General features: G+C 34.3%; 1 protein-coding gene across 1 annotated transcript in view; it reads right to left on the bottom strand.

The window, feature by feature from the left end:
* Window positions 1-25,898, bottom strand: part of Ddx10 (DEAD-box helicase 10) — a 305,507-nt gene that overhangs the window by 10,716 nt on the left and 268,893 nt on the right. Inside the window, exon 17 of the mRNA XM_047517111.1 lies at window positions 19,266-19,402. Coding sequence (XP_047373067.1) covers window positions 19,266-19,402 — 137 coding nt within the window. The remainder of the gene's footprint in view (window positions 1-19,265; window positions 19,403-25,898) is intronic.

Raw genomic sequence — 25,898 nt, 5'->3', positions numbered from 1 at the left:
ATTAGGGTATATTCATATATATATATATGTATATATATATGTGAATGTATATAAACTTACATAGGAATATATATGTGAAAAAAAAAATGTTGTCTGTGTTAAGTTCATGAGCAAGGAAAGCCTGGAGTCAGCGCTCTTGTGTCAGCACTCCCAGTGCCCAGCTGTGATTATGGAAACTCTTTCCACTAGGGTCTTCCTTTGCCCTTCAAGATTCATCTCCAATTCCATATCTTCCATGAAAAGTACCCAATCTACCTTATTAAAAGGGATCTCTTTCCTCTGAATTCATGTGGCTTGAACTGTTCAGTAGTCGTTATGCACCAAACATTCTAACTTCTGATACTAATGTGATTTTTTTTTTTCTAACCTATAGGAAAGCTGGCAGCACCTTTTGAAAATTTTAAAATCAGCAGGCCTAGCAATTTTTTTCCCAAGGAAATAATAACTAGGGATATGTTTAAAGATTTAGTGACAAGGCGATTTAAGAGAAAGCCACTTTTAATTTCAGAAAGTTAGAAATCCCCAAGTCCAAACATAAATGATTAATTGTATAAGTAATAAAATTAGAAATAAGGATACCATGTGGCTAATTTTTTATTCCTGGACCCTGAAAAGAGTTTTAAAACCAATACAGAATAGGAATCCATCTATATATATATTTTAAAGTTTCTTTCTATACATACATATATATTTGTAGAGAAAAGGACTTGTTCTTTAAAGTTTCTTTCTATACATACATACATATTTGTAGAGAAAAGGACTTTTCTTTTTGCTAATACATTTTCATTTTTTTTCCTGTAATCATCCTTCATTACTCTCTGTAATAAAAAAGAAAAAATTTAATTTGAAGTTCCAGGTAGGTAGGTAAATGTTAATTATTCTTTCTAATTCCACAAAAGCTCAAAGGGATACAGAAAAGGTGTGCTACATAGTCCTTTTCCTGTTGAGGATCCAACTGTTTAACTTAAACAATCTTGAAATTAATAGAACTTTGAGACTTGTGAGGTAAGAATATATGGGTCATGGGTTATTTTCAGTATTTTAAACAAATCAACACTGCAATTGTGTGCCACAGACCAACTTGTGGTATTTCTTTGCTTTTTGATAAAATCATTCCAACTGAACTTTATAAATGTTTAACATGGATGATACTGGGACTGGAAATTATGTCTTTGTTAAAATAAACATAAAACATTAAGTATTAATTTTCTTAAAAGCCCAAAATCTTTCAAAACATGGGACTACCCACACAGAAAACAAAGTTCTCTGTGATGGTGAAAAGATTGGAAGTCCCTGTTCTAGACTTGAGAACTCTGTTCCATGGTCATATGCAGAAGCTTGCGGGAGTTGCTGATGATTTTCGGCTTCACATAATAGGCTTCTTAGGAGGCCATTTAATAATAGAGACTATGCACACTTGATCAAGGAAAAAAATTAAGAATCGGTTTTCCTAAATAAATGTTGTTGAAATACCATTTATTATTAAACCTTTGTGTCTCCTATGTAAATTTTCTCACTTTCCAGTCAATTTTATGTACACTTACAGAAGTAGTTCTTGTAAAGTACAGCTTGGTTTTTATAATTTCTTCATTAAAATTTCAGTGACTGCCTAGGAAATTTATTTACAATAATGCTAAGGAGTTTTATGATGTAGTATATGCCTGCCCCTGTAACCTACCCTGTATTATGCCCCCACTTAATACTCCCTCTATTGCAGGGGGTTACTTTTTATCCTCAGAAAATGTTCTAGGTTCTCAGTTTCTTTTGTTTCCAGTTGAAATTTTCTGTTTTCAACTATCTAAATCTTCCCTATCCTTCAAAACCCACTCAAACATCACCTTCCCAAAGATTCTACTTTATCCATAGTCTATTCCTCTCCCCTCATTCTGAATGACATCACAGTAATTCTAAGCAGATCTCTTCCTTACGCTTACTGCATTATTTAGTTTTCTCAGTTTTGGGATTGCCTGTCCTATTCATCTCCGAAGACCTGAATAAAGAAGTCTTTGAAAAAAGGTATTTTTATATGAAGTGGCAGAAAGCATGATGGTTGGAGTTGATCCAAGTCCCAAGCATTACCACCACAACAATGAAAAAGTCAACTTTTGAATGGATTTTGCTTCTATTTTGATTCCTACACAGAGCTACAGAGGAGAGCTCAGTCCAGTCTATGAGTGCACAGGTTCCTGCCTGCTGATGTTGAATAATCCTGGTTTTCAATTTTTTCCCCTCAGTTCTGGAGAGTGAACTTAGGGATGACTCTACCACTGAGTTACATCCCTAACCCTTTCTTATTGTGAGACTGGGTCTCACTATATTGCCCGGGTCAGCCTTGAACTTGGCAAACCTTCTGCCCCAACCTTCCAAGTAGCTGAAATTTTGGTGTATACCACCCTGCCTGACTTAATCTTATTTTTAATATCACACATTACCAATGCCTTGAATTTTGGTTCTGTAATGTTTTTGAAAATTATAAAAATGATTAAATTATACCTAACCTAATAAGTTATTTTTTCTCCAAATACATGAACTAGACTGAATTAATGCCCAGTGAATGGGCAAATTTTTAACAGTTCTGCAACTTCCACATGGAATGGAATCAGCAAACATCTAAATTTTAAATACTTAAAGTTTGACTACTGCCTCCCAATTTTACTTTTCCAATTTCCTTTTCCTCTGTCTAGTATTTAAATATTGCTTTTCCAGGTCCCATCTTTTGCCCTCTACTATATTTCATCTGAATATTCTTATGCAATTAAATATTTCAAGAGTTCTATGCTGACAACCAGAAAGTGATCAAGATGGTGATCACTCACCTGCACCTCGAATTAAACATGCTCCCAACTGCTCCATATTTCTTCCAAATCTGTTCTTCCTTCTGCATTTTTCTCTTCTTGGTGAACAAACTGAAAACCTAGCATTCATCCTTGAACCACATCATTTATCATTTCTTCACTCATCTCTCTCAAATCCATCTAAGTTTCCATGGGAGTTCCACATCTACCTTAGTATAGGCTTCTTATTTCATTCCCTTCCTTCACTTGCTTCCCCAACCATTCAGCCTGGCTTGAATATCCTCACAGATGTTTCCCTAGTTCTGTACTTACCTGCACTACTCCAGTTGAAATGCTATCCTGAACATTATCTACTTGCTTATCTACACCTTCTATGAGATTTTAAGTTCCCTAAAGACAAATACTTTGTTTTATTTCTCTTTATAGATGCATTGTCCAGGGATCCAAGGGCTCAATAAATGTTTCTTGAATACATGAATAAACCCACTGGGCTTGTTAACCACTAGGCAGATACTTTCAAGGGAAATCAATTAAGCCTCTGTGTATGTGGAATCTTGCTGCTCTTTTAAATGATATTTTATTTTTTTATTTTTTGTATGTATTACTGGTGATTCAATCCAGGTCCTATACATTTCAGGCAAGCATTCTACCACTTAGTGAAATCCCAAGATCTTTTAAAAATTTTAGTTTGGGACAGGGTCTTGCTAAGTTGCTAAGTTTGGCCTCAAACTTCTGATCCTTATGCACGGCACTACTATGAGAATTATTCTGGTGTGTTCCTTACTTGCTGCAAGTAACAAACCTTTCTTCACTCTTATTTCCTGGTTGTGCTACTGTCTTTGCGCTGGCCAGAGGCAAATCCACTGCATTCAGTTACAGGTTGAACATCTACACTCTTAAGTATTACATTGTTCCACTCTGTCATATAGGGTAAGACAGAATGATCCTTAATTAAAGCCACATTCTTCCCTTCTATGCATCACCAATGATTCATTTTAAGTCAGATTTCTAAGTGGGCTTATAAAATCAAAGCTACATTTTTTTGTAAAATTATTTAATTAATTTCAAGAAATCCAAGTCATAATGAAAAATAATACATTAATGGCAGAAGGGAAATAATACTGTAAAAAAGTAGTATACAATAACCTCATACTTAGAATAAGAATGAAGCATTACTTTCAACACAGTCAAAAGAACTTGGCATTTCCTTTTTGGATTTTTGTTGCTTTTCATTTTCTTCTCTTTTTTTTTTTTTAACTTGGCATTTCAATTCAACAAAAATGAGTAATTTTGATCTTTGCAACAATATAAACTCCTCAGTGAATTATCAATAGAATGTCTTTAGATCAAACTTCAGTCAGGCTCTTTTGAATTCTCTTTCTGACTGGGCTCTGTCACTTAATCTAGTTTTAGCAAGAATTTACTAAAGTTAGTTTATGAGAAATCTTCAATTGTTAGGTAGGAGTTCAAGACACCAAGATGGTGGAGGCAGGGTGCAAAAAGGAAGCTGCTAGAGGGCAAGACAGGAAGACAAGTCATGTCCCTGTTTAAGTTAAGTCCCATTACCATGATAATTCCCACTACAGGTTTGGCATTTTAAAATGACCAAATGGGCAGTATTTATTAGGTTTTCTAATATAATCAATGGGGGGAAATCGGACAGTATTTTCATCAAATATCATAAGGTTACCAATGGGGACAAATGGAGTAAGGTCTTCAATCAGGTCCCAATAGAGAAAAGAATGCCTCACAGCTCAGCCTATAAAAACACTAATTTCCAGATATGGGGGCTTTGATCCTCTCTCTCTTGCTTGGTTCACTCTACTCTACTTTATGGAGTCCTACTTCCACTTTGACCTTCAATAAGTCTGTACTTTGTTACTTGTGTGTATCTTGCTCAATTCTTTGTTCAGGACACCAAGGACCTGCACCCCAACTGAACAGCCTGATGACAACACTATCACTGATACCTGCTCTAATTCCCTATCCTGTACACTTTTTCCACTCTGGTCTACCTTCAGCAGTAATCCTATTAGATCCAGTTAGTCAGGATTTCCCACATGCCTGATGTTTCCTTTTAGTAATTTTCCACAAAGACCCTCACCCTGATCCTTGGCTATAAATCTCCACTTGCCTTTACTATATTAGGGGTTGAGTCCCACTTCCTTCCCTATGATAAAACCTATGTAATTCTCCAACAAGTGCTATAAATAAATTTTTCTTTAATAGCATTCAGATCAGTCAACAAATTACTAACTCCAAGACAAAAACACCAGGTTTTTTTCTGATTCAGTGAAGTAGAAATGTTGGTCTCTCCACATTACAATGGACATTAGAATCAGCCTACTTTGCTGTCAGCAGGTACAATATACAAACAAAGAGTAAAATATGTAACTACTAAAATACTAAAGAATACTGAAAAAGCTTTCATGTTTGCCAAAAGAGGAAGCACAACCTAATACTAACCTCATGGAAGGGTGAAAAGCAAATCCTCAATTTTTAACTCATCTTCTTTTCAAGAGAAAGATTTTTGAAAGAAAAAAAAACCAAGCCAATCCCAAAAAACCAAAGGCTGAATGTTTTCTCTGATAAGTGGAGTGGTGGGGGGCAAGAGAAGAATGAAGGAACTTTGAATGGTGTAGAGGAAAACGGGGTGGGAGGGGGTGCGTGACAGAAAGATAGTAGAATGAAACAGACAGTATTACCCTATATATATGTATGATTACATGAATGATGTGAATGTACATTTTGTACAACCATAGAAATGAAAAGCTATACCCCATTTGTGTACAATGAATCAAAATACAGTCTGTAAAAATAAAAAAAAGTATTTAATAAACACTGCATCCAAGAAAAGACATATCAAATGGGTAGAGATTATAAGAAGCCCCTAACTGCTCTAAATGAGTCAAAGCCCTGACTCTTGAGAATGACAGGTTATGTACTCAGAGAAGGTGGAAACTGTTATATTCGTTTGGTGACCTGTGATACAGTAGAGAATGGTTGAAGATTCTCAAAGATGATATAAAAAGTGGTTACCATTTTTTAAAAAGAGGGGGAAGGTAAATTTTTCAAGCCTTACCAAGTTTTCAACAAGATTCTAGAATGGATTACCAATTTATAAAAGGAAGTAGTTATACTTCAGGGCTAGTCAGCAAACTCTGTGGGTTGAGTTTCAATCATACATCAGATTTTACTAGAATATAGACATGTCTATTTGCAACTGTCTATAGTTGGTCTACCATGCAATAGTAGAGCTGCAATCACCCTCAAAGTGTAAAACATACATTATCTCACTCTTCATGGAAAAAAAGGGCCAACCCCTTTTTGTGTAAAACAGACTCCTTGCACTAGCAGCTTTCGTTAGCTCATTAAAAAAAAACTCCCATCAAACAGCCTTCACTGTTTTCTTTGAGAAGGTTATTAGACTGATAAAGCAAGAAAATAAAGTGTCTAGATTTCAGCAAGGCACATGACACATGACAACCTTCTTGATAAAATCTGAACATGGGATCTGAATCCTAATAAAATCAGGAGAATCTCTTGGTGGGTGATTAAGCAGGAGCCTTAGTTTCAGAAAGATGTATTGCTTTAGTTAGGTATTTTATACCGTCTAGTTCATCATGTTCAGATCTTATGTAACTCCCCCTCTATCAAGTTCAATTCACTATGATTGGAAGATGCCTTAAGCATGAAAACTCTTTTTAATGTGTAACTTCTCTGAAATGTACATATCTCATAATGTGAAGAATATCTCTTTTTCTCTCTTTCCCTGTTTAATATTGAGATGGTTGCTTTTTAAACTTAGTTACTTAACAGTAAGTCAACTACTGTCATGAAATATGTCTCTACAAAAATTCCAGTATAGAGGAAAGGAGTAGCTTTGGAGTTAAGCCTGATTCAAATTCTAGCAACTGCCTAAAACTTGGGAAAAAATTTTAGGCTTAGCTTCATGGAATGCTTTTTCCTAATTTGTAAATTGCAATTAATACCTACCTCATAATTGAACTAAGTGATAAATACACAGTAAATGCATTATAAGTGCAATTTTATAGCTTTTCCATTTCCCAACAGCAAGAAAGATTTTAGTGTTTTTTCATTAATATTAATCTATTTTTATTGGCCTTTATTATGTCAAGTGAAATCTTTCAACTTAAGATGTCTTGTGTTCTCACAAGTGTTTAAGGTTGTAGTAAAATACTTTGAAAAGTATAGATACTGTACCACTGAATATAACACATGCAATTAAGGCTTGTTTCTAAAACCCTTTTAATGCATTAGATTCTTAATCCAGGACAATCCAAGAACAAAACTATAAAACCTAATCACCATAAATTCAGGTTTTGGTTACAATGCCCATGTCTCAGGAATACAGAACCATAAATGGAGAGAATTCCTGGGGATCTGGGACAGTAAAGAAGGATCTAGGGAAGGTCAGGACCTTGGTGGGGAAGTATGTCCTGGGTCTCTGGAAAGTGAAGATCTTCAGCAAGCAACAATAGTCTTTGTTGTTTTTATTTAAATTAAATATATTATTAATAGCCTTATTTCAAACAAGAAACGTTAGCTTTGAGAGGCTCGGAAGAGAGTTTCTCAAAAAGGAGTTTTAATACAGGGAAGGAAGGTGCAAAGCTAGAATTTCCATGTGTGGTAGAATGGGATTTAATCCACTATGTTAATCAAATCAGGGGGAAAACACACACACACACACACACACACAATCATCAGTTTATTTAAAAGTTAAAATTATCTGTAAGTTATAAAAAATTCTTACACAATGACTAATATGCAAAACACTAACAATACAAACTGTTGGCAGGGTTGTGGCTCAACAAGAGCCCTCATATGTTCTTGATGGGAATGCACAATGGTACCATTTGACAGCTTCTTATAGCACTAAATATACGTTTACCATGCGATCCAGCAATCATGCCCCTGGTATTTGTATAAAGGAGTTGAACACTATTACCATATAAAAATTTGCACACAAATATTTATAGTAGCTCTATTCCATAACTGCCAAAACTCAGAAGCAACAGAGATGTCTTTCAAAAATGAATGGATAAACAAACATGACACATTCATACAACAGAATATCATTCAGTGATAAAAAGAAATGAACTATCAAGCCATGAAACAATATGGAAGAAACTTGACAGCATATTGCTAAGTGAAAAAAGTCAATCTGAAAAAGCAACATACAACGTGATTCCAACTACAATGACATCCTAAAAAGTCAGAACTATGGATAATTAAAAACGACAAAAATAATCAAACACACACACACACACAATAGTGGTTGCCAGGGTTTCAGAGGGTGATGTAAACAAATGAAGCACAGGGCACTTATAGGAGAGTAAAACTATTCTGTAAGTCATTTGACTGACTTAGAAAACTGAATGAGAGAGATTAAGCAACTTATTCAGGGTCCAGAACTTGTAAAGGAAATTCAGATTCAAATTCAATTTTTTCTGGCTCTGAACATCACAATTTCCTACACAAGGTCAAGTAACCTACCTTTGTTCAAACACAGACTTAATTTCTCAAAACTCCCTACTTTGCCTCATGTTGTGAAGTTTATGATAACACAGCATGAAGATCAATATTCCCAAACTACACACAGTGACACATGTGGGCAAGACATTCAGTAGACTGTTGAGTCACAGAATCTCATGTAATTCACATCATACACCTGCAGGAGCAACTGCTTTTGTAACACTGATGCTTCTGAGACCATACTGCCAGGACCAGATAAAGTTTAAATACCTATGCATTGATAAAGAAAGGCAAAAGGAGAAAGATTGACTCCCTGAATGTATTTTTCATGTAGAAGAAATTCCTAGGTCTTATTAAATTTTTTAAAATGCTTCTTCTCTGATTCTTAGTAAGCTTTAGACAACAGACTCAAAGATGGTGGGAAGGGATGAGGTGAATGATATAACAAGAATAAAATGCTCATTGGTACCTGCCATGAATAGGAAGACCATTTACTGTTAAACAGCATACGTTAAATAAATGATGTGTAAATTAAATTCAATGAAAAGAGATCAGAATGTCCTCTGTAACCTGGGAACTACACTCCCTGGGCTACAAGGATGCTGCAGTCAGAATCACTACATCAGGTCTTAAGAATGTTCTAGATGATAATTTCACAATAGCTAAATAGGACTAGCCTAGGTGTCCATATCAATGGATGAATGGATAAAGAAAATGTAGTATATACACACAATGGGGTTTTATTTAGCTGTAAAGAAGAATTATGTCATCTGTAGGAAAATGGATGGAAGTTGTGAACACCATGTTAAGCGAAATAAGCCAAACTCAGAAAGTCAAGGGTCACAAGAGGAAAAGAAAGGTGGGGAAGGATTAAATCTCATGAAAATTGAAGAGAGATCAGTAGAGGAAAGGGACTGAAGGGAGGGAGAAAGGGAAGGAAAGGGGAATATACTGAAGAATGATATTGGCCAAATTATATTGTTATATTGTGTGCATGAATGAATATGTAAGAACAAATTCTACCATTATGTACAATTATAATGCACCAATAAAATTATGGAAAAAAGAATGTTTCAAGTGCTATGTGATATGACTGTGGCTAGGGCACCACAGAAGAGAAAAATTTGCTAAGAAAATTTGTCAACTTCTTTCTGGAATGCTTTAAACAAATACAGTGTAGTGAACACTAAACCCGCAAGGACACTAGGGCAAGTAATTCCAAAACTTTGATTATAAAATGGCAACTGACATCATGGGGGATTCTGTAAGCTTGATTCTGGAAGAGACTATGCAACCAGAAAGTATCATGGTGCATTGTGTTACAGCTCCTAACCAGATTAGGGATTTGTGAGTTTGTACATATTACATCATAAATTGAGGATCAACATTACTGTATAACCTATTCAAAAATCTAACAAAAGCACAGACAAGGGGTTTCTCAAAGAAAGCACACTTTCTTTACTATAGTGTATGTGCAGATTTTTGATTTCTTGATTTTTGAAATGCAAAGGAAAGAAATCAGGTGAAACAGCAGACTGACAAAGCTGCCAAGATGAGGGTGGGTTTCTGGCACTGGAGAAATAGAAAATATTCCCTTAAAGGGAATATTCATGGGTATCCTTTTACAAAATACTGCTACCTTGGTGAGCAAAGCCACTGTATGGGCAAAAAGTTCAGCACCCCAGACACCCTATTTGAGTTTCTATTTACATAAAATTCTCCTTGTATTCATATCAAATATAGCTTGGACTTTTCCTAAGTAATTTACAGCTAATTATAAGTGAGCTTATGATCATTTAAAAACAGTCTCGGAAATCTTTACATGTATTCATAAGTACTGGCACTTTGGTATTCAACTATGCTGTACCAAAGACTTTTCCCCTTACAAATTTTAAATTACAAGGCCATGGCAACAGTCCTAATGAAGATTAATTACTGCAGTACATTCCACAAAATCTGCTCAGTTTCCTTCTGATGGCATGTATAATAGTAGTGAGAATGTATCACATTTTGAATGTGTCTTTTCTAGTTGTTCAGAACTAAAAACAGATTTATAAAAACAGGTTGATCTAAGAAAAGATTGATTGGCTCAGAGCTCATTATAAACATAACTGCAAGAGGAGAAAAAAAAGTGTTTTCTTAGATCAGAATTCTAATAATCAGAAAAGATTGGTGGTGGTGAAAAGGTAGAAAATTGCATATCTTACCACTATTTCCTTCTATAAAATGTACACTTAAACCTATTTGAAAATTTCATGAAAAGTCAGACCCCCTTTTCCAGATGCATGCATAGCACACCTCATATTTACATGCAATTTCAAGATGTTCAAGATTCCCTTAAAGCTTATCAGAAGAGTCCAGGTTAAGAATCCTTGCTCTGGCAATCTGGAAGATATAATTATTTCTCCATTTCCAGATTAAAAAAAAAAAATTTGAACATCATCCAAGTTGAATTTAGGCAACACGTTTTTTTCAACTACTAATCTACATGTAGAACATTTTGTGCTCCCCAGAAACACATCAGCTTTTCTTTCAACTATTTTCACTGATTACTTTTCAATATTCAAGATCATAACCTACCCAAGCATATCCCTAGTGTTCTAGCTATCAGGCAAAATTAAGTTTCACAGTTTAGTCTTATTCTTCATTAGACTTTCAAAGAGAAAATTTGGTCTTCACCAAGTTGCTCATTAAAGAATTACAATGGCAAAAAATAAATTAAATAAATATATATAAAAAGTCAAATGGAAAGAATAAAATAACCTAAGCATGGATATAAACTAAAATTCTGAAAGGGAGACTGATAAGGAAATTATGGTGTAATAAACTGATAGAAAAATGTTATGCAATCCTCAGACATGAATACTTTCTACATGAAGCAATGTGAAAAGAAAGAATCATTCTCAGTGGTTTTAATGTGAAAAAAGTTGCCATACACCAGGGTTAGGGCCACAGCCAAGAGAACACTATTAGTAAGATGCTTTGCTTTGGCCTCATGGCAGCCCTGGTACTTGTGAAAAATGACAAACTCACAACTCAGTGTCACTGAGTGACAGTCATACAATGGGTGAATAAATGACACAGTAGAAAGCATAGTGCAAAAACAGACTATAAGCAAAGTCAAGAGTATAGTTTCCTAAACTCTGAATTTTTCATACTAGTCCTCCCCAATTCAACCCTCAATCCAGAAAATAACACCCTCATTCTCACTGTCCCAAGACAAATAATGTTGCTTTTCCTATCCCTATTCCAACAATCTTCCTTGGAAGTTTCCCCAAATTGTCTTGTTTCCAAATGTTTCACAGTTAAGTAGAGATGACTGAGATTTTCTCTCAAAAGCTGTTAGGCATACTGGAATGATGTTAAACCTCCTGAAGTTACAAAGACTAAAAGGAAAAAAAATGGGCTGGAGGTATAGCTCAGTTGTAGAGTTCTAGCTTAGTATGTGCCAGACCCTAGCTTCAATCCCTAACATGGGTAGTGGGGTGTGGGGGAATGGCAGGCACAGAATGAATTCAGTACCTCATTTAAGCTGAATGCACTTGTTTCTATATCTGTCACTCACAAGACTATCCATCAAGGAGAAGTTCAAGTTGAAACCATGGTTAAAAGTTTTTTTAAAAAATGTATAATAAAAGAATGTATAATCAGTTAGACTGCATAAGAAAGAGCTCTTTAAAAGAGAATTAACCTCTATATACATCCTCCATAATTTCACTGGATTTATATTAAACAACATGCTATACCAATCCTGTCCCAACCATAAATAGTTAAAAAGAAAAAGAAAATGGTTTCTGCACATTTTCCTTCTCCAGGAATTCATTTTTGACTCATATACATTTATTTTCCACATATTATGAGGCTAACTGAAAAGTCTTGAAAGAATAGCTGATAGGCAAAACTCACTGAAGAGATATCACAGAACTCCATACTAGGAGGAACTACAGAGATTCAAGTAGTTTATCTACTTCATGTAACAGATCTTTTATAAAGATAGGCAAGTTCATTCAAAATCCAAACTAGTATAGAATAGATATTTAAAAACAAAACCAAAAACTTCAAACAACAATAACAGCAAAAGGCAAGACAAAAAACCTTGATCAATCTATTAAGAGTCATGTAAGAAGAGGTAAGAAGAATAGCTAATTATATCAGAAGGGGACTGGTTTACTCAGTACAGGAAAATGTATTAATCCATATAGCATTATCTCCATAGAAATTATGTCTAAACTATGACAACAGCTTTAGTACCAGTTATAGCTGTAACTGGCCTCGTGTAACCTAGAACAATCTAACAAACACCCTAGCACACAATAGTTTCTTTTAAAGGAACCTACCTTAATCAGAGGCTACAATCTGCAAAGCAAAAAGACTGACATACAAGGTAGTAAGACTCTAACACCAACTTTTTCTTTTTCCTTTTTTCTTTTTGTTTGTTTGAAAAAGGTTAAGATTATAAATATTAAAAACTCAATGTGACTGGATAATAAATATGTGGAGCATCCAGCTGCTTCTTTTACATCATATTCAATACTTTGCAAAAATTTACAGCATTAGCAATTCACATGAAGATGGCCATAAACAAAATATGATGAATGGTACTAGACATACAAAATTAATCTTATATTACACGCTCACAGCCAAATCTTTTGGCTTGTGAGGCATAGTTAAAAGGAACAATCTTACTGAAAGAGATTAATTGGAACATGGTTAAAGATGTCTCAGTTCAAAGGTTATACTCTTGCTCCCCTTGGTTGGATAAGACTTAACTCACTTCAGGGTTAGTTTAGACATGGGTCCCTTTAGAAAGCTCTTCCTGGGCTCTTCCACCAGGCCAGGTGAGGCCTATCACTTATGTGTTTCCCATGTTCATTCTCTACATAAACCCTCTCCATTGCTTCCCCAGGCACACAAAGCACAGCACTTGTTGATTCCAATGTTTTGTAATTGTGTACAAAACATTGCTCTTTGTAATCTCCACTGAATGAAACACTATGAAAGCAAGAAAGGTACTTGTTTAGTGTTTTATGCTCTGTACTTGCACTCAGTATGCCTGGAACATTTCAGGCCTTGAAACAGTCTTAGTTCAAAGAATGTATGGAGAAATATGATAACCAAAGAAATAGACCAGGTAAGTATTTTTAATTCTTAAGTAGAATATGGTTTAAATTATGCACAAGGTTCTTGCTATAGTTATTCACACTGTATTTGGAATCTTTAAAAAAACATCTTCTTCTTGTTGTTGTTCAAGCAGTATAACTACATTATATGGACTATCCAAAATGAAAAATGGCTTATGAGACCAAGGGCGACTGGAATAGTTGAAGTCTTTCTTTCCCCTAAGATATACAAGTCTCCTAAAATATACTGGAAATAAGAACATATGATTCTGCATAGGTCTCAGCAGACCAGTGAATTGTATGATATTATAAAGTCCACTAACACAAAGAACTACATTTCATATCAAATTGTTTTGTCTCTATTTTAATAACAGTAATGACAAGAACAAGTCCTAACATCTTCTATGAACTCTATCATGCTAATTCTACAGTTCCAAAGAAGAAATGAGAGGTCAAACCCAGGAAAACAAACAAACAAACCAAAATAGCCTGGACCAAATTTTAAGATATAAAAAAATGACAAAAGAAATCAGAAAACAAAGTAAGCTCTACTTTCTGTACCCGTTGTCAAAAACTGCACATCAAAGTCTAGAGCCTCAGATGAAATTCAGACAACTGGCCCCAACCTCCTGTACTAAGGGTGGATTACCAGTTCCCAGTTCACAGCTCTGTTTTTAAGGATAAACAGACTTTTCATGGCAACATTCTTAAATCTTCTTAAAAGGAACTCAAAGTCATTGTTTTCCTATTTGCTGGGACCACATAATAAACAAGGGTCTCTTTCAGCCATACTAACTTAAAGGGGTTGAATCGCATACATCAGAATCCCTTTGGAATCTCAGTGCTAAAGACAGAAATTCTGATAATTCCACAGAGGGTTAAGGGTAGTTTAAATACTACGCAGATGTGCACTGAGCTGAGAAGGAAGGTAGAATTACAAACTTTTTAAAACCTTGTCAGACCTCCCTTTGGAGGAACTATGACCCCATATTCAGTCATTCTCCACTAAATCTGGTTCTCCATTGCCTATTTCCTACTGAGAAAGTGTCTTTCCGTGTAGAGACAAAAAAGTGCCACTCATGCTGAATATTTATGAGTGTCAGCAAAGTGAGGGAAAAAGAAATACCAGAGGAAAATTGAAATAAAACTACTTCATCCTAGTTAGCTGTTTTTTAATTGATGTGTCTAGTCCCATAAGAGTGAACTTATCTCTGAAAACACCAAGTTTATATACAAAGAATGTCCTCTTGGGAGAACAGTGATGACCTAGGCAGAAGCACGAGCTACTGAAACAATTACTGAGTGGAAGCTAGAAAGGGCACAGCAAATAAACCTGTGAAAATGCCATGAAGCCCCTCGAAAGCTGACATCACAAAATCTTAGCACATCATCCTGTTTACAAGAGGCAAAGAAAAGAAGAGGTACCAAAACTGAAACGACACTGGAAAATTGTACTTGTGTTATTATTGTAAATTGCAGTTGCAGCAATTACTACTGTCAAAATTCTATAGTATATAGCTTTGCAAATACTTCTTTATCTAAAACAATTTTTCTTTTTGGTTTACATACATCTGAATTCATTGCCAATGAGGTAATTTTAAGAAAAGAAAAAGGGAGAGCTGGGTATGATGGTCTGTTATCCCAGAGGCTTGGGAGGCTGAGGTAGGATTGCAAGTTCAAAGTCAGCCTCAACAACTTAGTGAAGTGCTATGCAACTTAGCAAGACCCTATCTCAAAAATAAATAAAAACACTGATGTGGCTGCATTACTGTAGTGTGTTAATTTTAAGTCTTTGGGTATAAACTGAGGAGTGGGATAACTGGGTCAAAAGTGGGTCCATTTCAAATTTTCTGAGGAATCTTATGCAGCCACATCAATGTTTACAGCAGTTCAATTCACAATAACTAGATTGTGGAACCAACCTAGATGCTCTTCAACAGATGAATGGATAAAGAAACTGTAGTATATACACACAGTGGAATATTATTCAGTCATAAAGAATAATAATATTATGGCATTTGCAGATAAATGGATGGAATTGGAGAATATCATGCTAAGTGAAATAAGTCGATCCCCAAAAACCAAAGGCCAAATGTTTTCCCTGGTAAGTGGATGATATATAAAAAGGGTTGAGGGGTGAGGGGTGAGAGAAGAATGGAGGAACTTTAGATTATGCAGAGGGAAATGAGAGGGAGGAGCAGGGATATAAAAAATGTTGGGATGTACCACCATCATGTACCCTATGTACATGTATGATTACATGTATGATTACATGAATGGTATGGATGGTATCTACATCATATACAACCACAGAAATGAAAAGATGTACCCCATTTGTGTACAATGAATTAAAATGCAGACTGTAAAAATAAGAAAATAATTAATTAATAAAAAATAAAATAAATAAATAAATAAATAAAAAGGGCTGGGAATGTGACTCAGTGGTTAAGTGCCCCTGGGTTCAATCCCTGGTACCAAAAAAGGGGGGTGGGGTGGGGAATGAATATCAGAGTATGAAAAGAAATTGTACATGTAGACCACTACTTGTAGCTTACCATAAATCCTGCCTTCCAGTGTAGGAATGACAAACAGGTTTTATCTTGTATACCAATTCCACCTGATAGAAGCTATGCTGAGAAGGACTACTTGGGCTAAAATCTAGTGGTGATGTCTAAAGACATTTTTAGTTGCCTCAACCAGGGGAGGGGAAAAGGGAATTTGGTACTGTTAGTGGCCAGGGACAATGTTAAATATTCTATAGATTCCCTTTCCCTAAATGTAACATTATCTGGACCAGAATATTAATAATCCTAAAGGTAATATTATAGTTTGGATCTGAAATGTCCCTGAAAAGTTCCTGTATTGAAGGTTCAGTTCCAAATTTAGCATGTTCAGAGGTCAGGCCTTGGGGAAGTGACTGGATCATATGGGTTCTCACCTCATCGCTGGATTAAACCACTAAGGGATTAATCATTTAATAGGCTATTAGGAGGTGGTGGAAACTTCAGGAACTAGGGCCTAGTTGATGAAGTGGGTAATTGGAGGTATGCATTTGAAGCATATAATTTGTTCCCAGTCCCTTCCTTTCTTTCTGCTTCCTAGTCAACATGAAGTGAGCAGCTTTTCTCCTCCATGATATACTGCTTCTCCATAGGCCTAAAAGCAATCAGGCCCAGAGATCATGGATTGAAATCTCTGAAACTGTGAGGCAAAATTAATCTTTCTTCCTTTTAAGTTGTTTAACTCAGGTATTTTGTCACAGCAATGTAAACTACTTAACACAATTAGAAAACCATGGCCTAGTCAAATCTACCCTCTAGTTAGTACATGGATCCAGGTCTTTGGTCAAATAAATTTGTCTTTATGCAGTTTTCCTGACCTACCTCTCCTAAAGTTGGAGAAATTCAGCATAACCTGATTGGGGTAGTAGAACTAAGAAATCAATTTCATTTATGCAGATCACAAAGATCAGTCCCTGATTTTTACTGTGATTATAGACATAAATTATTTCATCCCTGAAAGCTTTGGTTTCTTCATCTGTAGGAAGAGGGGTTGGACTGGTAAACTGTGCTCATAGACAAAAAGTGAAATTGCTAGGAAACCCCTGAATATGATTAAGGAATACTATCCTCAAGTTAATATTAAAGCCCTTGTTGATATTCTCAAGAAAAGAATGTCTTCAGCTTGGGACAAGTTGACCAATTTTAATCTGCTACTAGGTGTACCTTAAATTACAACTGTTTTAATTTTGACATAATGCTTGACTGTTTTTCCATTTGAATTGTCTTTACAATAAGATGCTTTGGCATCTTTCAGGGTACCCTACACCTCCTTGTTTGTCCATTACACTTACCCAATCTTGGCTTCTCCCAACCTGCCAATCATCTGTATTCTTTCATCTCTTCCATCATCAAACTATTGGGACCAATTACATAGCTTCTTATAGTTATACCTTTTTAACCCTATAAGTCTCCATTAATCAATTGGTCAAGTCAAATATTTCAGGGCCTTCTCCATACCCATGATGCTAATACTGAGGATGGGAATAGGGGCTGAACTCTGTTAATATAATAAATAAAGATAGAATCTCTAGCTATAAAACATTTGCAGGCTAATTAAGAGGATACAACATGTGAAATTATCAGAGAACAAGTTATAAGGTATAAAATAGAAAAGTGCCATTATGATGATAAAAAAAATGACAGAAAGATGAAATGGAATGCCTATACTACACAAATGAAGGATGATCCCAGAAACTATCATGAAAATATTAAGGAAAAAACCTGTATGAATCACATGCAGGATTGCCAACAACCTGCTTCAAAGGTGGGTCCCATCATTTAAAGGTATGTTGGATATGCAAAATACGGCTGCAGAACAAATTGTTAAGAACCAATTAATATCCTCAGGAGAGTCAAACTACACAGAACATCTGGAAGTTAATTATTTAAAGTCATGCATTAAGTCAAAACATATGTATTAAAACAGATTCTATAAACTGCTCTAAAAGAGGAAGAAAATAAGAAATAAGAGGTAGGAAAATGGAAGATCCTTAAGAGTTTACCTAGACCTCAGACATGTGCAAAAAAGTAACTTTCTGAAGCTAAATATGTATAATTTCTTTTAAAAGTCAGTTTTTAAAAATTAAGGATAAGATGTGAACCTAAATAATTTAACTCTAAATGGCATAAACATTTATGTATTTTTCTAAATCCTAATAAGATTATTTTTATCCATGGTGCCTTTTGTGATAGTAAAGTAAGTATTCCATTATATAGTATTTGAAAATACTATAAAACTAATATGTTCACTACCTAGTTGTCTAATAGCGTGTACCTCAAGTGTCTGGCATTAGCTGGTATAATTGCATTTTGGATAAGTGAATCTTCCCTATTACCAAATAATTCTGTGTTTAAATGAGAACAAGATTTAAATGAAGAGTAATTCAATTTCTCCCTACAGCATTTTCTACTAAGACAATAATCTTTTTGAGATCTTCTGGAGACCTGCTCCTGTTTAAGAACAAATTATAGCTCTCCATGGCCTATTTCTGCAACTCCAAACTCTTTTGGCCAGCACTTCAGGGGTTCCATCAAGCTTCACCTTCACTTCAAGTCTATTAACTTTGCCATTAGTTCCTAACTTCTGCTCAATGATTTAAAATGTCTATGAAGTTTAACATTCTTTTAAGTCAATATAATCTTAATGTAATCTAAAACACAGTACTCTGAAAACGAATGCTGAATAAGTAATACCCTTATCCAATTCATCACATTTATTTTTGGCATGGTGGTAAATAGATGAGAGCAAATGAATAGATTTTAAATTGAAAAAAATTATGTCAAGGATTATTTATATTGCTTTCTAATGTCTTATTTGTTATTTGATGTAAAACAAAATGTGAAAATATAATTCCTCCTTTAAAATTCAAAGGCAATTTTTAACAGCACTCTCAACAGAATCCTTTGACAATGAGTCAAAATAAAATCTGCCTCTGTTTGTACTTTAATTTATTAAAGACTTAAGCATAAAGGATTCAGGAAAAGATGAGAAAAAAAGAATAGAGAAAGAAAAAGAAAACAATTGATTATCACACCTTTACCTGTTAGCAGGAATTACAGAAATAATCTTTTTTAAAAACTCCTTTCTAAAATGCTCAGAAGTGTATGAGATATTTGTATTAGTCACCTACGGGTAAAATAAGAAACACTAACAGGGTTTTCAGGATATTAAAAGTAAAAAAAAAAATCTGTTGGAATAATATTTTTTAAAATGTCTTTGGGATTAAAGGAGAGTATTCATTAAAATGTGAGTATTAGGTACATACTTAATGATACCAATGGTAAAAGCATACCTAATTTTATTTTCCATTTCTTCACTATCTGATTCTTCGGAGCTTCTGTATTTATCTGGATCTGGAAGTGTGCTCGGATCAAATCCATCATCATCATCATCACTCCAATCCAGAAAGGCTTCCTCTTCTTCTTTGGTCTGAGAAAACACAAGGAAAATTGTAATTTAAGAAGTCAGTTGATGAATAGTCAGGTTTTATCTCTAGACCTAAATAGATAGCTTTCTAATTGACATCCTCAAATTAGAAGTCTTCTTTTCTGGTGAAGCCTTCTATATGACTTTCAGAACTATAGTCATTTGCAAACCCAAAGAAAATCTTTATCATTTCAAAAATAAGATTCAGAGAGTATATCACTAAGTTCCTTAAATTCAATACAAGGGAAAATGATCAATTCTATTATTCTCATGTCTCTTGATTATCAAAGAAATAAAATTTGGTTTTAGTCCTTCTGTCCACACATATGTAAGCATTAAAAACACTAGGTGAAAACATCGAGGACCAGAGTGAGGGTACAGTAAAATTCATTGAATTTATGACAATAGTTTGTCTTCAAAAACAACTGGCTCTGCAATAAGCTTATGTATAGCAAGGATTTTCTAAATTCAAATCCAAGTACAAACTCATTAAGAATACTAGGAAAAGGGGAGAAATACAGTGCAGCAATCAACTATGCAGGCCCTATAGAGATCCTCTAACACTTTTTTAACAGCTCTCCTTTGGTAACCCCTAAAAATAACAAAAGGGGGAAAAAGTAAAGAAAGTAAAAATCTTGTTGGGATTTCAAAAGTCGCTATTTGCTTTCCTGTTCAAGTTCCCTGGTAGAAGTCAAAGATCTACAAACAAGTACAGAAGAGCAAGAGAAGATTGCCATTAGAGGCAGTAAGCAGCACACCTATTGCATCTTGTACCATTTACTTGAAAATAAAGATACAAAAAAAAAAAAAAAGTTTGAAAGTTATCATACACTCAAGAACACTAATCTCCTGGGTTAAAAAGGTATTTCCAATTTTCCAGTCTGCCGCTCTTCAAGGAATGTGCTGTCTGAAGGTGGAGGCAGAACAGACTCTAAACGGTTCTCAAATTTTTTGGTCTCAGTATACCTTTAAACCTAAACTAATCTGAGTATCCCAAAGAGCTTTTGTTCATGTAAGGAATATCTATCGACTTTTATTGTGTTAGAAATTAAAATTAAGAATTAAAAAATTATAAATTCATTTAACAATGAACCTATTACATGTTAACATAAAAAGCATATTTTTATGAAAAAATGGCTGCAATTTTTAAAACTAAAGAATACCAATTTACACCTTTTTCAAGTCTCTAATGTCTGACTTAAAAGAAAATAGATTCATTCTCAAATCTACTTCTGCACTCAATTTTTGCAATGTTATTCTGGTTGAAGTATAAGAATAAAATCCGGCCTCTCATGGGTAGTTGGGAAAGGGAGAAGTTCTTCAGATAACTGGTTATTCTTTTTTGATACCATAACAAACCCTAGTGAGTAATTTCTTCAAGAGAAGATGCAATGTGAAATCAGAAAAGCACACCCATGAACTCTTTGTACTATATTACTCTAAACTCTCTGGGTTTTGCACTTTGGATCTTTTAAATCAGCATATGATTTTCTAACATCATGCATTGGTCACTTGTAAAATTCTGGGTAGAATTATACAGATCCTCTTTATATGGATCTCCAAATGATGACAGGTTTCATTAAATTATAACATGTATTCTTTTTTTAAAAAATCAATTTGCTAACACCACAAAAGTCATTTTAAAAACTTCTGAAGTATTGGGAAGTTTTTGGTGATTACAAGTTTTCCAAAGTCACATACTGCATTGGTGAATACAAGTTTTCCAAAAATTCTTTTTTTTCCTTCAGAGCTCAAATTTTAACAGCAGCAACAAACGTTATCATTTGTTCTTTTGAAGTATAAGTAATAAGTAGCATTTTCCTCAAAATGTTTATCTTAACAGTGAACTAGGACATGTCTGGAAATGATTTTCTTCACGTTCATCCTTATTGGCGTTCTACAACTTTCTTGGTTAATTAATTGGTTAATTAATTGGTAAGTTAATGTTATTCACTAAATTTGGTAAGTTTTAAGCCATTATTTCATCAAATATTTTTATGCCTCTGTTTCACCTCTACTTTTAGAAATGCATACACATGTATATGGACTACTTCACAGGTCTCTTAGGATTTATTCATTTTTCAGTAATCTTTTTTTGTTATTTGAACAGGTCTGTTTCTACTGGATTTTTGGGTTTGCTATTACCTTCTGATATCTTCAAACTCCTTTTTTATTGGAGAAAAGACAGTCTTTTTAATAAATGGTACTGGGAAAAGGGGAAATCTATATGTAGTAGAATAAAATTTAAACTCTTATCTCCCAACCCTGCACAAAACTCAACTCAGAGTGGATCAAAGACCTAGAAATTCGAGCAGAAAACCTGAACATCCTAGACAAAATAATAGGCCCAACATTCCAACACATCTGCTCAGGAACTGACTTCCTTAAAAACTCCTAAAGCACAAGAAGTAAAATTAAAAATCAACAAATTAAAAAGCTTCCTCATAGCAAATGAAACAATCAAGAACATGAAGGAAGAGCCTATATAATGGGAGAAAAATCTTCGCCACATGCTCGTCAGATAGGGCATCAATAATCAGGATATACAAAGAGCTCAAAAAAACATAACACCAAAAAAAAAAAAATCAGAAACAAAAAAACAAACAAAACCCCCAAATAAGCCAATCAATAAATGGGCAAAGGAACTAACCAGACACTTCTCAAAAGAAGAAATATGAATAGCCAACAAATATATGAAAAAATGTTCAACACCATTAGCAATTAAAGAAATGCAAAGTAAAACTACACTAAGAGTTCATACCACTACAGTTAGAATGACAATTATCAAGAATACAAGTAACAAAGTTGGTTAGGATGTGGGGAAAAGAGAGCACTCATACATTGCTAATGGGATTGCAAATTGGTGCAACCACTATGGGAAAGCAGTATGGAGATTTCTTAGAAACCTTGGAATGGAACCATTTGACCCAGTTATTCCATTCCTCAGTATATACCCAAAGAATTTTAAGTCAGCATACCACAGTGACACAGTTACATCAATGTTTACAGCAGTGCAAGTCACAAAGCTGAGCTATGGAGCCAACCTAAGTGCCCTAAAATAGATGAATGGATACAGAAAAATTGGTATATATACACACAATGGAGTATTACTCAGCTATAAAGAGGAATGATTTTATGGCATTTGCTGGTAAATGGATAGTACTGAGGACTATCATGCCAAGTAAAAAAAGCCAGTACCAAAAGGTCAAAGTTCAAATGTTTTCTCTGAATGTAGAATCTAATCCAAAATAAGGGGGGTTGGGGATTAAAAAAAAAAAGGAATAGGTCAGAGGAGTAGACAAATGGGAATGAAAGAAAGGGTGGAGGGATGGGATACGGAATAAATCTAACTTTCCTATGTACATATATGAATATACCACAATGAATCTCACCATCATCTACATCCATAAAATACTAATTTGAAGGAAAAAACTGTAAGTAAAATAGATCAGTAGAGCAGAGGGAAGGGAACAGGGAGGTCAGAGAAAGGAAGGGAACAGGAAGTACTGGGGACAGAATTAGAACCAATTATATTCCATGCTTTTATAATTATATTATAATATATTCTATTGTCATGTTGCAACTAAAAGAAACGGATTTAAAAAAAAAGAACACTGGATTGGGACACTGGGAAAAAATAAACTCTAAAGTTATTGCAAGATATATTATACAATATATAATAAATATATATACAATAAAATATATAATAAAATCATATAAACAGACTCAAAAATTTCTGAAGTCTATGTTAAGGAATTCAGGTCTCTATTTTCTATAACTCAACAAATGCTTAATACAGAATCATTTTATTCTTACTAGTAACAACCAGCAGCTCAAAGATAAAGATATATTTTATGAGGAAAAAGAACCCTTCTTTTTTAATTCACTTAGCAAATTTATTTTAGTAATTATACTTTTCAACTTCAATATTTACAGGGTTTTTTAAAAAATAATTTTCACTTTTCAGAGATTACCTGTCCATTCATTGATACCAAATTTTCTTTAATTCTTTGAACATATTTTCCCTTACTTCTTTAAGTACATTTTAAAAACCTGCTTTGAAATCTTTGCTGAGGCTAAATATCAGTTTTTACTGACTACATTTTTCTTGGAAATGGATAAATCTTTCCTGTTTAATTCCATGTCAATGTTTTTGTAGACGACTGGGCATTGTAGATAACACATTACAGAAACATTATTTTCCTATTTTCTGAGCGTTGTTGAGTTTATATTCTAATATGCAGTTACCTTGCCTAGATTCAAACTCCAAACTAATCCACGGTATATAGCTACTTATCTCTGTTATGTTCTTATGACTTCAAACCATTGCTTTTTACCATGGGTTTTTATAGGTCTCTCCTAAGCCTGTAAAATATGGCACTTCATCAAGGATTTAGACAGAGCTGGTCTTATCTTGGCTTTTTTAGGATTTCCCCTAATTTCCAGCTGTTCTGCTGACCTTGAGATCTCTCTGTACTCTTAACACTTCAAGTAAATTACTTCTTTCATACTATGTTAACACCTAATACCATTTAATATAGCCTTTTAGCACTAATGATAAAGCGAGAGATCTTCATGTAATAAGAGAAACAAATTGCATGTTGAAACTTGGTATAGTATTTCAGTTGATATTCCAGTGTAAACATTTCTCTGTAGAAAAAAAGTAGTTTGGAATGAAAATTTACAGGTTAGTGGGTAAATTATTATTTGGTTTTCTGTTCCTATGCCTCTTGTCATCAACCATATTCAGTCCTTGCTATTTCCTGACCTGTTAGATGACTGTACTGTTGATGACACACCACATTGTCTATGCTGCATATGGTCACTGATGATAATGACAAATGAATTTAAAGACGCAATCATTCTTTTCAGAAACAAATTTCAAACTAATAATATTATACAGAGGTTAGAACAAAAGACATTTTTGATCACCCTTTTTTCTTGTCTTTTGACCCATTCTTTGAACGGTTGGAAATGCATAACTAAAAAATGTGTAAAACCTTTATTTTGAAAAGTATATTGTGACTTATCAAGCCTTTATCTAAACACACACATACACACACACAAACACACAAAATCACCTATGACAAAATAAAGCATATACCACAGTTTCTTTATCCAGTCATCAATTGAAGGGCATCTAGATTGGTTCCACAATCTAGCTATGGTGAATTGAGTTGCTATGAACATTGATGTGGCTGCATCACTGTAGTAGGCTGATTTTGAAGTCCTTTTGGTTTTGAAGTGAGGAGTGGGATAGCTGGGTCAAAAGATGGTTCCATTCCAAGTTTTCAGAGGAATTTCCATATTGCTTTCCAGAGTGGCTGTACCAATTTGCAACTCCACCATCAATGTATGAGTGTGCCTTTTTTTACCACATCCACACCAACACTTATTATTGCTTGTGTTCTTTATAACAGCCATTCTAATTTGAGTTAGATGAAATCTTAGGTTGGTTTTAACTTTAATTTCTCTAATTACTAGAGATGATGAGTACTTTTTCATGTATTTGTTGATCACCTGTATATCTTCTTCTGTGAAATGCCTGCCCAGTTCCTTGGCCCATTTATTAATTGGGTTCTTTGTATTTTTTGGTGGATAAAGAAACTGTGGTATATATACATAATGGAATATTACTCAGTCATAAATAAGAATAAAATTATGGCATTTGCTGATAAATGGGTGGAGTTGGAGAATGTCATGCTAAGTGAAACAAGCCAAGCCCCAAAACCAAAGGTCAAATGTTTTGTTTGGTAAGTGGATGATTTTACCTAATGTGGGGGACAAGAGAAGAATGGAGGAACTTTGGATTGAGTAGAGGGAAATGGGGCAGGAGAGGTGGGGGAAGGAAAGACAGTGGACCGACATAGACATTATTACCCTATGTACATGTATGATTACATGACTGGTGTGAATCTACATTGTGTACAACCATACAAATGAAAAGTTGTACCCCCCATTTGTGTACAAGGAATCAAAATACAGTCTGTAAAAAAATTTTTTAAATAAAAATATTAAAAAACAAAGCATAAATAAAAGTCACAAAGTGAATAGAGTATCACCATAATGAAAAAATTCTGGAGAAAAGTACTATGTCTTTCTTGTGAGGTCTAATTTAGATGCTCTTGCTAGCCATATTCATCAGTAAAGAAAATGCACATTCTAGTTGCTCTTTCTCTGTGATTTCATGAATCATTTAAAAGATAAATTACGAATATAGCACCATCCTCAATTTTATCTCCTTTTAGGATCATTTTCATAAGAGACAACACAAATACTTTCTGATACATCTAACAATTCACAACTGATTGTAAAATGCCATTGTGTTAGGATAACATAATCATAAATTCTGCTCTAAGTAAATGGAACCATTTAAGTATTTTAGCAAGGGAGTAATTACCTAAATTATAACTCTAGAGATGCAGCAATGGGAAGGATGGTTGAAAGGTTTAAGATCTGAAGGAAGACATCAGTTTTAAAAGTAAGAATTCAGGTAAGA

The sequence above is a fragment of the Sciurus carolinensis genome, chromosome 11 (assembly GCF_902686445.1).
Source record: "Sciurus carolinensis chromosome 11, mSciCar1.2, whole genome shotgun sequence".
Taxonomy (NCBI): Eukaryota; Metazoa; Chordata; class Mammalia; order Rodentia; family Sciuridae; genus Sciurus; species Sciurus carolinensis.
Note: the sequence above shows the minus strand (reverse complement) of the source record. Positions and strands in the feature narration are given on the sequence as shown.